Source organism: Gossypium arboreum, chromosome 13, assembly GCF_025698485.1.
Source record: "Gossypium arboreum isolate Shixiya-1 chromosome 13, ASM2569848v2, whole genome shotgun sequence".
NCBI lineage: Eukaryota > Viridiplantae > Streptophyta > Magnoliopsida > Malvales > Malvaceae > Gossypium > Gossypium arboreum.
In genome coordinates this window covers 7,966,703-7,980,456 of record NC_069082.1, presented here as the reverse complement: position 1 = coordinate 7,980,456, position 13,754 = coordinate 7,966,703, and the positions used below count along the sequence as shown (strand labels likewise).

The 13,754-nt window shown below is 30.5% G+C and overlaps 1 protein-coding gene and 1 long non-coding RNA gene across 2 annotated transcripts; one reads left to right on the top strand and one right to left on the bottom strand.

Annotated features, from left to right (window-relative positions):
- Positions 1 to 4,689: 4,689 nt before the first annotated feature.
- Positions 4,690 to 7,994, top strand: LOC108463758 (uncharacterized). Its single transcript, XR_008277593.1, has 3 exons — positions 4,690 to 4,923; positions 6,011 to 6,093; positions 7,504 to 7,994. It is a non-coding gene; the product is annotated as an uncharacterized LOC108463758 (long non-coding RNA).
- A 2,021-nt stretch (positions 7,995 to 10,015) lies between these two features.
- LOC108463088 (abscisic acid 8'-hydroxylase 4) lies at positions 10,016 to 13,374 on the bottom strand. The gene is made up of 9 exons (XM_017763029.2): positions 12,914 to 13,374; positions 12,472 to 12,796; positions 12,013 to 12,162; positions 11,635 to 11,883; positions 11,447 to 11,536; positions 11,282 to 11,360; positions 11,077 to 11,183; positions 10,821 to 10,939; positions 10,016 to 10,384 (listed from the first exon to the last, which is right to left on the bottom strand). Exons 1-9 carry the CDS (start codon positions 13,117 to 13,119, stop codon positions 10,279 to 10,281), a joined length of 1,431 nt encoding a protein of 476 aa, XP_017618518.1. The 5' UTR covers positions 13,120 to 13,374; the 3' UTR covers positions 10,016 to 10,278.
- Between the last annotated feature and the right edge of the window lie 380 nt (positions 13,375 to 13,754).

Sequence of the window (13,754 nt, the reverse complement as noted above, 5' to 3'; positions counted from 1 at the left end):
TTACTAGTTTAATTTTGTCATTTTCTATACCAATTACCAAACACGCAATGTTTTCTTTCAAGAAAATTTTTAGATTTTTTTGATCAAATTTTCTTTGCATCCAAGCAAAACTTCAATATTCCCCTACCGAATTACCAACCGATAAAGAAGGGTTAATTCATCAAACGCCTTTAAACTATTACTATGATTTAAAAGTGGCCCCTAAATTTCAAAGGATTCTAATTGAGCTATAAAGCATTGGTATATCAATCAGGGGCGAAGCCAGAACAAATTTTTAGGGGGGGCCGAATGAAATTTTAATTTTTTATAGTCTATGTCTTTATAATTTTTAAAGGATTAAATCAAATTTTTATAATTTTAGGGGGGCCAAAGTATAATTTTACCTTTACTAATTTAAAATTTTTAAAAAAATTCAAAGGCCTAAATATAAATTTTCCTTTTTAGAGGGGCAGGGCCACTGCCAACCCCCCTTGTATCCACCTCTGATATCAATTGAGTCATTTCGCTAATTTAATGTGTTTTAAGGCATAATAATTTTTTTAACCCTTTAACTTTACAAAAAAATTATTTTATCCTTCTTTTTTGGCTTCTTTTAATCATTGAATTTGCATTTTTTTGGTCAAATCATTCGAAATGAATGGAAAATTTAAGTTATAAAGCATTGGTATATTAACCGAGTCATTTTGCTAATTTAATGTCTTTTAAGGTATAATGACTTTTTTGACCGTCAAATTTTACAAAAAAGTCATTTTAGCCCTCTTTTTAATTTTTTTTTTTTGGCTTCTTTTAATCATTGAACTTGCATTTTTTGTCAAATCACTTCAAAATGAATGAAAAATTAATTTTTGTTAACTTTGTTGACATGGCATACATGTGGATTGCAATGCTAATTATATGTCATCATTTAATTAATTTTTAAAATTAAAAATATTATTTTTTAATAAATTTTATACTTTTAATAGTTTTAATGATTTTTAATTTTAAGAATAATTTTTATATATTTTTTGAAAATCTAAAATTAAAAAATAATTAAATACTAACGTGTCATCCACATGACAATCCATGTATATGCCATGCCAAAAAATTTTAAAAAATGAATTTTTGAGTAATTTAATAAAAATATAAATTTAAAAGTTAAAAAGACAAAAAATAAACAAAAGACTAAAATGAAAATTTTTTTTATCATCAGTTTAGGCATTGCAAGCCCAATTTACACTTCAAAATGAAACATATTAGAAACAAAATATTAAACCTATTGAGAGCAATTGGTCGATGTTCGATACTTCAAAAAAATTTAAACTCAAAAGTCAGAAAATTTATTTTATAAACCTTTTTACCACATTATCTATGATCTCTATCGATTAAGAATAAACATATTATATATACAGTTAATAAGAAAATATTATAAATGATGTGAAAAAAGATAATATATTTATTTTAATTAATAGGTACAATAAATAATATAATAAAGAGTGCTGATAAAATAATTTTTTCAAAAGTAATCTCCAACATTATTCAAAATGTTTATCATTATGGTAACATTGATAGCCTAGATTTGTTAAAAGTTTAATGTATAGATTTTCATTGTAAAGGGTACAAACAAACAAATTTACTTTTGAAATATTAAATTTTATTTAAAGAATAAATATTATATTATAAGTACTAAAACATAAATTTACATTTTTAAATATATAATTTTTAAATATTAAAAAATTAAATTTGTTATTTTAATTTTTTGAGGTAAATCAAATTGGGCTTTATTATATATAAAAAAATAAAAAACGTTATAAACACCAAGTTCAATAGTAGCCAAACATAAAACAACCAACGACCCAAATATAGCCCCAAAACCTACCCAAAACTAATAACAGAAAGGAAAAATAATGAGAAAAAAAAAATGAAGAAATACTAAAAGGTGTGCACCACCGTTTCGTTGCCCAATCAGAAATCTTCTAGATGCTCGGCCTAACAGCAATCAATCATTCTCCATTTCCAGTCGGTTTCATTCTCAGAAAAAGCCTCTGTCTTCCACAAAACTACATAAAATATAACTTTCCTCCCAAAACACTTCCAAAACAGTACACTCTTCCTTAATCTGGTTCCCTCATCTTCACCGCAGCAAAACGACTTATCGTAAAGGACAGAACACTCCCCACGGGTAAAACTCCCCACTCCTTTTCAAAGATTCTATTGCAAAAGTATGGGCTAGTCCATTAGTCGATCTAGGAACATGCCTGAAAACATCCTTTTCGTTGATAAATATCCTCAATGTAAGCCCCTATATGCGATTTATCTTGATATTGGGATTGACATTTCTTAATAATGGTTAATGCATCTCCCTCAACTTCTATGTTCAACTTAAAAATTTTAAGTACTAAGTAGTGCTTAAAGTTTTTATTAGACACATATTTGGCACGAATTCAAACCGTGCTACCCTTATCCCTTACTTTCAAAATTGTATAAAAAATTTTTAAAGTATGGCTTTTTTCTAACTATTATAAATAAAAAAATGAATTATAATTAGATTATTTTTATCATTTCCATTTGTTGAAATTGTATAAGAATAAAACTTTTAAAATGATATGTGTTGTTATGCCTAGCATTTTGGACTAAACAGTGTGTTGTCACAATGAGGAAGAGTTCTTCGTCCCAACGAGCAGCTGGCATCACTACGAGAGGAAAACCCCTGTCCCAACGACGTGATCCTCCTTCGTCCCGATGACACAATGCCATGTCTCGACATGGCGACATGCAAATTAAGTTTTTCAGATTTTTTCTCTCAATTAAATTTTGTTTTTAGTTTCCCACTTAATCTTTGATTATCCTAGAGTTGTTATAGTCATTTATGCTACGAATTTCAACTTATAAATAGGTCTTAGTTATTTTAAATTTATACCAGGTTGAGAGAAATCTATTTTTTATTTTGAAGGGTTTGTTTTTAGGGCTTTGAATTTTCCTTTAATTCTTTATATTTACTCTCTTTTATTACAGTGAAATCTCATTTTATTTGTATTTTTTATTCTCATATGTGGATTTTTTCACGTAAAATTTTCATGTTCGATCATTTCAATTTTACTTTATTTACTTATTCATTGCTATTCATTGCATAACAAGGGTTAATTCCCAACATGATAATTTAAAAATTAATGACTAATTTTAAAATAGTATATTATTTTTAAAAACATACTTTTTAAAATCTTTAAAGAATTAGAATATTTAACCAATATTAACTTTTAGAAAAAAAACTTTGATTATAACTTGTTAAATTTATCTATTTCTAATATCTTATAAAATTTATAAGATAAAATTTAAAAATATAATACATTAAAAACAAAAAACAAACTAGTGACCAAAATATGATCCTTCCTTTCCTTTTTTCCACAAAAAACTCGTAGGTGCTCAAATTTTTCAATCCAAATCTTTGCTTTGTCAACGTTGGCCATTGAGTTGATTATTAATCTTGGTTTTTCCAATCGGATTCTCTAAATTTTATTTTATTTTTAATTTAGATCTCTTAATCATTATTTTTGTACACAAATTTGTAGTTTTTGTTTTGTAGCTCTATTTTCTCTAAAAGGAAGAATGATTTTAGTTCAAAATTTTTAATCATGTTTTGGCGTATATATGAAAATTGTTAGGTAAAGATACCATCAAATATGTTATGAGCCATTCTCAAAGGATTTTATCATAATAGAACAAGTTGAGTCTTGACTTTTTGTGCACCGTAATGGTGCAATGGATCTATTGGAGGCTCTTGGTAAGGGTTTCTTGATTGACCAAAGTTCATCGTTAAGTTGATTTGATGATGACGGGGCTAGAATGTAGTTTTTAGTGGTTTGATAAATGTGATGCATCCCTGATTTGTTTCTGAATTCTTCTAGTGTCGTGGTTACTGTTGGTTTGCCTTCCTCCGCTTTTAGGATTATTCTACAGACATTTGTGCATTAATTTGTAGTATTTTATTTGTGGCTTGTACTATATACGTACTATGCATTTATATTTTTGTTATTCATGGTTACTAATGATAATATTTTATTCAAAAAGTAAATAAGATAACTTTAAATGTTATATTTTTTAACAAATGAAATAAGTTATAATTTTTAAAATTTTAATTTATGAAATGAAATATTTTTAGAAAATATTTTTGAATGATATATTAATTGAGTATAATTTTAGATATTTTTAATATTATAAGAATTATTATTTTTAAAAATAAATTTAATTATTATTTTTCTAAACAAATCTTGCTAAAAATAAGTGAGCACTTTTGTCAATGACATATTTTAGGTTTGCATTTAATATTTTCAAAGTTAAAAGTGCTACATTGATAAATTTATTAAACATATAAAAGCGTTCATAAATTTGATAAAAAATTTAATTTAATCCCTAAACTTTTTTTCTTAATTAATCTTAAAATTTGATAACTTTTTTTAAATTGGTCTTTGTAAGACATAGTACTCTCCGATTGTGTCAATGTATCACCTAAAAATTAAAAATATAAATAAAATCTCAAAGCGCCGTGACATCATATCTTAAGTTCTTTACAGAATCTAAGTATTGGGGCCAAATTTGAAAAATTTGCCAAGTAGAGGAACTAAAATGGACAAAAAAAATTTAGGGACCAAAATGAAAAAGTGGTAAAGTTTATCCCATTATCAAACTTCATTGGTTACTTATGATATTATCCAAAAAAAATAAATATATTTGGGGTTACAAAGCCCAATATCCCTATGGTCCAAAAAACAGAAAAAATGGAAAATAATTAATAGTAATATGGGGAAATGGGAAAACACAGGATCCCAGACTTGGCGTTTGACTAAATTAGTTGTAAACGGCATGCCGTTAATAACGTCGAATGATTCGTGCTCTTCTTTCGTAGAATCTGGCTTCATGGATTTGTATCTATGATCGAGTTTCAATGCTGTAAGGATACTGATTTTATATTCTTATACATTGCAGTATAGCTTCTTTTCTTAATCCACTTGGATTAATTTAATAATTAGTACGAATAACTTCTGGTATGATTCTTCTATTTTATTGGCAATTTGTGTTTGTGTTTGTTTTTGTTATATAAAAGATTCACTGTAATTTATTTTTGGATACGAAGTCGAAATTTATTCGTTGTTTATCGAATTTGTTAAAGCTTAAAAAGAAAATGCCGATCTGTGTTTTTCATGACGCGTCTAAGGAACTCGATTTTGAGAAAGAAAATAAAAAGGAATTATGGTTGGTGATGTGAGAAATTTGATTGACAATGCGGGATGGAGTTTTCATTTTCCCGAGATTTGTACATTCAGAATTGCAGATTTGTTTGGTAAAATATTTGCTGAAGAGACAACGAAGCACGTTCGATGATAGGAAGGGTATTTAGTTTTTGTTTTTTGTTTGAACTTTATATGTGCCATCATTTCACTGATAAAGACTAAAAATGAAAATTCAGATAATTGAATTGAATGCTTGTCTCGAGGCATCTAGAGAACTAGACTTTTAGGATATGGAATAGAGAAAGAGACTTTATGTTAGAAAATGAACATTGCCATCATATCATGATTTCGTACTTGAAAATGACAGATTTGTTTGATAACAATTTTTTTTTGTTCATTGTTTGATAACAATTTGTTCACGAGATAATAAATCAAGTTGATTTTAGGAAGTACATTTCCTCTTTCTGTTTTCTTTGAAATTTTTTCAGCTATTTGTGGAATTTTTCCTATATGAAGATCAATTTTATAATGCCTCATCATTTTATTGATAAAGATTAAAAAAAAAAATTGTGATCTTTGAATTCAATCTTTCTAAAAGGCTAAATTTCTGAGACGTGAAATAAAAAGAGAAATTATGATAATGTAGTGGAAATGCTATTTTTATCATGATTTGGTACTTCATAATGGCAGCTTGTTTGATAACAGTTTGTTCATGAGATAATAAAGCAAGTTGATTTAGAGAGTGTATTTGCTCTCTCTGTTTTCTTTGAATTTTATCAAATATTCAATGGATTTCGACTGTGCAGGTTCTACAGATAGCTTCCTTCTATACTATCTGAAATACGAATCAAGGAGAGCGTCACTTGCATGTTCATCTGTTTCTATAAATGTTTGTGCTTCTCACTTTACATGCTTTATCAATATTTCTTGCATTTTTCATTGCCAACAACATTTAATTGATTTAATTTACACGTTGTAATGATTCATACCAGACTGTATTTACTTTATACAGTACTTTTACTGATGAATTATTTGATTGTTCTAGTGTGAAGGAACTTGTCTTATTACCCACGTTTCCTTCAAAGAGTTTGTCTTTTGGTACAAGTTTTCCGATCTATAGCTTTTCTAAGACATGAGCAAGCACTGCCGTTTGTCATTGGAATATTTGGCCTATCTAAAATCAACTTTTCATATTCATTTGAGTTATTCGAATAATTATAAAAGGTCACAAGTATGATATATATATATATTTTAACATGTTTGAATTTCTACAGTTGTATAAATAGCCTTATAAGATCTAGATATTCTGGTTTATCATTTTCATTCAACCAAAAGCTTTTGATTGTATCAAAAATTGAAAGGTATTTCATTACCGTACCAAGTCTGGAAAACCAGATTACAGCAAAAGGTGTCCAACAGATGAAAATAATAGACTATGGTGATTAATCTTGAGGTTTGTGATAGTTCTATAAATAGGAATTCATAACACAAGACTGATTATTCCTTTTTTTCCATGCTCTTAACATAATTAGGGTCCTGATTTGAAGTCTCCCTTTGCGTGGATACAAAGACATGCACTTTTGTTATATGAATGCAATATCTAAACGTATATGCCGACATTAGATTGGTACAACATTGAAAGTTGTTGATGCTGTCATGATGTTTAGGAAAGCTGGGTAGGTCTGAAATGGACAGGATAGAAGGCTACTTGGGGCATTTGAGTAAGTAAAGGGAAAAGGCAAACCTGGTAATATTGATGGATAATTTTGTTTCTCAGATATATTTCCAAATTCGTCTGTTGGTGCTCAAAGGTTCATTCACATTAATGTAGATTAGCAATTTAATTCGGATAGTTTGAAAGGTCATTTTCTGTTTTTGAGCAAGAAATTTTTTGTTATAATAATTTTTCAACAATGACGTGATATACTAAAATTATCAAACCTAATGGGATTATCCCTTAACAATGGGATGATGTTGGTTGATAAGTGTGGCTATAGTTGCAATGGATTATGATAAAACTTGCAATATTTAAATTACTAAAACTTAACTGTATGTTTTTTTTTTTTTGTTCAAAGGGGATGAAGCCAGTTGAAAAGTATGGTTATACTGGCTATAGGAGTAGATCGATTGAGAATTCTCAAACTGTCGGTATCATTCTTATAATGAACTTCCTCGCCATTTATTTCTGTGATTACTCTAAATAGGAGTTGGGGCTTTCATAATGCCGTGTTATTAGCAATCAATACAACATTTCTGTGGATATCATACACATTATTACAGTTTCTGGTGAAATATGCAGGCAGTTATTTTCCTGGATTCAGAAGTGATACCATGCTCATGGCTGTGATGATAAATACAAAGTTAATCAGCATCTTGAGTTTTACCCTCCCATTTTGTAATCATGTTGGTCTCGAAAATTTATCCATAGTCAGTATTTCTGTTGTGATAAGCAGTCTATCTAAACATAGTGCCAGTATGTGATCGAGCAGCAGGTGGCACACGTGTTTGTGAATGATTATGAGGATGGAAATGTTTTAATCCAAACTTATGGTCATGATTTTGATGGTTCCATGTGAATAAATGTACACCTGTAGCAGTATGATTGACTAATGATTTTAATAGGATCCACTGTAACAGATCATGGCATGGTGTTGTTATGATTTGGTGACTGGCAACTGATAGTTGTGTTACTTATCATGTTTTTTATAAGATGGCCCTGTTTAAGGGATGAAGATGGTTACATTATATTGGATATAATGAGAAGATGGTTGAAGTAAGATTATATAATAACCTGTTACTTTTTCAGATATGTATGTATGTATGTATGATCTTTTACTGGTATTCTTTTGGGTTCATCTCAACTAGGTAGAAAGTACTTTAAGTTGTTGATTAAAATTATACTTGCCGCACAGGTGTATAACATGTGTGATACCGTCCTACTTTCATGTGGTCCCTCAGCTGTTTGTTCTGAACTTGCACTGTTATGCAATGTGCTTTGTCCTTGGAGATAATTGATTGAACCTATGTTATCCGGACTTGATGAGTGTCAGATATAGGTAAATCTTTGACATGAGTATAACAAAATTACCATATGTTTGGAGTATCATATCTTATACAGCATACTCATGTCCATATGTGCCTTTAATATAGGTATCCGGCACAGATACCTTACTGGAAAATAAAAGGTCTATGTTATATAATGTAGGTTTATCTTCAAGAGAATTGATCTCTAATGACCACGACGAAAAGCTTGACATTGTTTTTGGTACTGTTACTTTGCCTTTTGACTCTGCTTTTTCATTTTTCCAGAAGAAGTCTTATTGTTTCAGATGGTTTTACCTCAAATTTCGAGGTTTACAATTTGTTTTTGAACACTGCAGTTTGCATTTTTACTTTTGTCTGTTCGTGATCTCTACAACCTTAGAGAAATTTGATATGTTTTTCCTTACCAAAGCGTCAAAATTTTCTGATCTTTCACGGTTTCTCTAGTCGTTTGCAAATTGTATTCGAGCATTCCTTCCATCGTACTGACGTTCCTATAGGGTATCATTTACTGATTTGAATTTTGAAAAAAAAAAAAAAAATCATAGAATCGTGTTTTCATAAGCAACTAACATCGATTGAAGGGAAAGCTAGTTGGAACTGAGGGGACTAATATTTTGTATCGGTGCTTACTGCATTGCTTTTGTTTCTTAGGTCATTCCAGTAAGACTGCCCTCATTCGTAAGCAGATTCGGGCCTAATCAGGCATTGGGGCCACCGCCAAAGTCACCGGGGCTTCAAAGTTGAAAGTCATATATAGGTAAGCTTATTTGCATACCATTACAAGCCTGGTTGTAACGTACTTTGTTCTATATGGGGCTCTACCTTCCGCACTAGTCACCGATATGAGGATAGTATGTGCCCTTCAGCAAAGGGCACCTCTGATTTCTCACACGACCATGAATAGACACGTGGGCTTTAGTATGCCCACTTCTGCAGATTGCCACGTGAAATCATCAGTATGCACATGTTACACATGTCCCATATTCAGTTGATGGTGGTACATTGAAAACTTCCCATATGTCCTGTTAATTTCCCTATGTATTACTAGTTAAAACTTGTATAAAGAGGCAAACAACAGTGGTAGAACAAGATGGTTTAGTTAATTGGATCGATTAGATTAAGAATTCATCAATATTAGTTTGAATAGAGGGATTGAATTGATTTTTGAGTGAATCATTTAAAACTAGTAAAAAATTGAAAATAAGACAAAATTTGATGATTGAACTTGTTTATAAATTTTTAAAATATTTTTATGAATTTTAAATTGTTTATTTAATTATTATTGAGCCGATAGTCGAATTGATTGCAATGAAAATCAATAGTCTGATAAATTTGACCATCGACTTGATTTTTAAAACATTATCAAATATTGTTGAAGGTAAGTTTAAAATGATACAATTTGATTCTCCATGTTATACCTTATTCTAAATAACTAATAACAATAAAAAGTTTAATTAGTTAATGTGATGTTTTTCTAGAAGAAAAGGTAAAATTATGATTATCAAAATCATCATTATTTACTAATTTTTCATTTTAAAAAATTCAGGATTCCTTCAAAAGAAATTTATACATCAAAACATTAATGAAAATTTCTAAAAGTGTTAATTAATTGTACTGAGATATAACATTAGTAATAATAGGACCAATTAAATCAAATTAAAAATAAGAATTAAATCTGCAACTTAATTGAAACTTTCTTCAAATGAATTAATTGGATAAAAATGGCTATGAGTTGATTAAATATTTAATAAAAAACAAGGAAGTGCTTATATTGGGGAAAATTTTCCCCATTAATATATTTTTATTATAATTGATAATATACATACATATTTTAAAGAAAAGTTAACAGTTACTAGCTGCAAAAATAACAAGAAGTTAATAATTATAGTACAAATCCAGGTGAAATATGATATGATTGTAGAAACCCCAGATGAAAAATAGCAGGGTTTTGTTAGGGAGCAGGAAAGTTGTGGTTGCTGCATTGATGGATGGGCTTCTTTCCCAAATTTATAACTTAAGGGCACATATTTTAAGAAGGACAGCTGGATTGTTTCCAAAATCTGGCAGGGAGTCCTTGTTGAGGGACTGGGAATGGGCCATATTGGATCCCACTTTCAGAACCCACCACCTCCCACCTGCAAGTAAAAGATCACCACACTCGCAATTAGAAAGGGACTAGTCTTAATTCTTAATTCTTTTAGCACTACAAAATCTTTTGCAACTAAACATAAACTTCTTGATTAGGTTAGAAATGGCAATGGATACTAAACGAAATAGATGTCCATATTATCTGGTCTGTTCTTTTGTGAATTCAGATAGATTATTAAATTTACTATTTACAGTGGGTTTGAATATCTATTAATTTATTGCTTTAATTTTTGTATTTCGGATATTCAAATATGTTATCTTCATCTACTTCATTTTTGCATATATCCAAATTCAATATATCTTCACAAATCTAGCTATTATTTGAATTTATTTCTTTATTCTTTAAAAAAAATAAATTAAGTGAATTTCTGCAACAATCCTTCTCCCATATTTTGTAACACTAGAATTCATAGTGCAATATACCTGAATTTTGTTACTAGATGATGGATCAAAATGAGAGCCTCCAGCTTGGCTAGCTCGTTGCCTGGACAAGCATGAACGCCGTTGCCAAACGGCATGAAGGTATTTGGTTTTGGAGCTACCTGCTTAAATCCATTTCCAGAAAAGCAAAAATATTAAGTTCCGATTGTACTGCTTGTATGTGTACATATGTCTATTTGTAAGTGTAGTGAAACCAATAGAAAATTGCTATAATCTTCGTAAACAAAACAGTAACTACCTCAAATCTAGATGGATCAAAATCATGAGGATCAGAAAAGAATTCTGGATTATGATGAATATTCCTGAACAATGGCATCACTTTCCAACCCTTGGGTATTAGGTAACCTGTACATTTAAAAGTTGAAACAACAGTAATTAATTAAAACCCCTTTAAACCAAATTAATATAAAAGAATATTCCAGTTAAGCCTTTAATTTATTTACCCTTATACTCCACATCAACTACTGCTTCCCTGAATGTGAAAGATATGATGCTTGCCATCCTCAAGCCCTCTAGTAAAACCTGAAATTTCTCAAAAGATTAGAGGTTTCTTGAAAATTTTTCTTTTCTTGAAACAAACATATATGACTTTGAAACACAGTTCATACCCTATATGTAAGAGTCATTTTCCTTGTCTGTGCCCATGTTAGATGCTCCTTCCCTCCATTGTTCGACTCATATATCGCCTTTTGCTCTGCCTGCAATGATTTTGAGAACCATGAAGTGAGAAAAAAAATCAATTCTCGGATGATAAATTTGTTAAGTAGTCTTTAAGTGTCATGCTAGAATGATTTACCTTAACTGCTTCTAGAAGCTTGGGGTCGTCATGGAGGAATTTGAGAATCCATGTTATAAAACTGGCTGTGGTGTCCTGTGCAGCAAAAAGTATTCCAATGATGTTATCAGCAATTAGATCTTCAGTCAAAGTTTCCCCCTTTTCATCTTTGACGTTCAACAGATGGCCCAAAAGATCTTTTTCTACCAGCCTTTTCTCCTTTCTCTCACGAATTATTTCACTTAGAATCTGATTCAGCCTTTTCCTTGCCTTTTGAATAAGGGGAAAAAAACAAAAAAATTAATAAATCAGATTGCTTCCATGTGATCATATGCATACATACATACATACATACATGAACATATGTTTCTATGATAAGGAGAAATGAAATGTTCTTACCTGGAGTGCTTTGTGATGTGCACTCCCAGGAATTTTTGTAGGAAAAGAGTTGTAACCTTTATCCACTATCCTGTAGTTCTCCTCCAACTTCTCTTTGTAGCCTCCATCTAAGTGACCAAATATGGAAAGAATGCCGACGTCGAAAGAGAACTGTAGAGAGTCAAGGAAATCCACATGTTAGAAAATCATGATCCAACACCTAAGGGGAATTCACATGACATTGAAACATGTCAAAAAGCCAGCTTCAATAAAAAGAAAAACAAAATTCTAAAGGGATTCCAATGTAGGAAAAGTGAAGAGTACTACAGGACAATAAAACCAGACAAGTCCTCCATTAAGTAATTTAGGTAAGTCAAAGGAGAGAAAGAAAACCCTTTAAACACATTAGAAACATGTTTAAAGATGTGGTCTAATCAAATCTTGTCTTTTAAACACATACATGTGCATATATTTATATACCTTCTTCATCTCATAAAAGGTGTTTATAACTTGTCCAGAGGCAGCCCATGAGTCCAAGGCAGAGAGAGCTATGTGTTCAATACCAGGAATTAGCTTCCTGATGGTATCAGGTGCTAGTGAGTATTGAACCAACTTCCTTAGCCGAGTGTGGTATTCACCCTGGTGAAAGAAGAGCGCCCAAGGGCCAATCATCATCTCCTTGCTTTTGGGGTAAGTTGGTTTGAACAAGTGAGCATGAGTCACCAGCACGAACCTCGCGGCTTCAGGGCTAGCCAACATGACACAAGGACAACCGAGTATTTGCGTTTTGAATATTTCTCCATATCTGAACATCACAAAGGAAACAAACAATGGCAGCACCATCCAAGTTCAGAATACTAGACAAAGGGAAATTGAACAGCAACAATAACAAGAAGAAAGCCAGGTAAGAAACAGCAATAACCTTTTCTGTTTTGTAAGAAAGAAGATATTTGGGTCTTGAGAGTAAAGTTGAAGAGTTTCTCCAATATATGGCCAACCCATTGAACCTGGTGGAAGCTTATACCTTTCTATTGGAAACCCTCTTTTTTGCTTCCTAAGAAATGGATATGAAAGAAGAGTTGAGAGAAAGAGAATCACGTATAGTATAATAAAAACAATAGTTTCCATTGCAAAAAAAAGAAATAATGTAGTCTCTCCCCCCCCCCCTCTCTATTTCTCTCCCCTTGTCTTATCCTTAATTTCTCTCTTTAGCCAATGAGAATTTGATGTTGCAGCTAGAAATAGGTTATAGGAAAATAAAAATTGAAGGCTTAGTGAAAATGGTGCACAATGCTTTTGGTTTTGAGGTTGAGAAGGTGAGGGGGTTTGGGGGTTTATATAGAGTTGGCATATATGTTAAAACTACACAAACGGATGTTGTATAAGTTCATAAACGGTCAATGAATTATATTATAACACCCATCAATAAATTAATTAATACTTTTAAAAATAATTTGAAAATAAATATAATTATTATATATTTTTAATACGTGGCATCTTGTGATTCATAGATAGGTTATTATGATTATACAAAATTAGTGCATTACAAATCCATAATATATTGCTTTTTATTAATTTTTTTAATGAAGCATTTGCTGTTACTTTGACTGGTTTTCTTGAGCACTGCTTAACAGTTCTTTGTATTTCATTTGTAGAGTCTGTTTTGATTCACAGAGAATGGAATTTATAGAGAATGGAATTTATCTTTTTGTCACTTTAAAATTTTTATTTTTATTTGCAAGATAATATCAGTAATTTACTGA

What these genes read in the sequence shown, in the direction of transcription:
- LOC108463088 (XM_017763029.2), bottom strand. Translation starts at nt 13,119, where the DNA reads ATGGAAACTATTGTTTTTATTATACTATACGTGATTCTCTTTCTCTCA. An exon ending in TTGATCCATCTAGATTTGAG is followed by an intron (nt 10,940 to 11,076) that starts GTAGTTACTGTT and finishes GGATTTAAGCAG; the next exon opens with GTAGCTCCAAAACCAAATAC. An exon ending in CATCTAGTAACAAAATTCAG is followed by an intron (nt 10,385 to 10,820) that starts GTATATTGCACT and finishes TTTTACTTGCAG; the next exon opens with GTGGGAGGTGGTGGGTTCTG.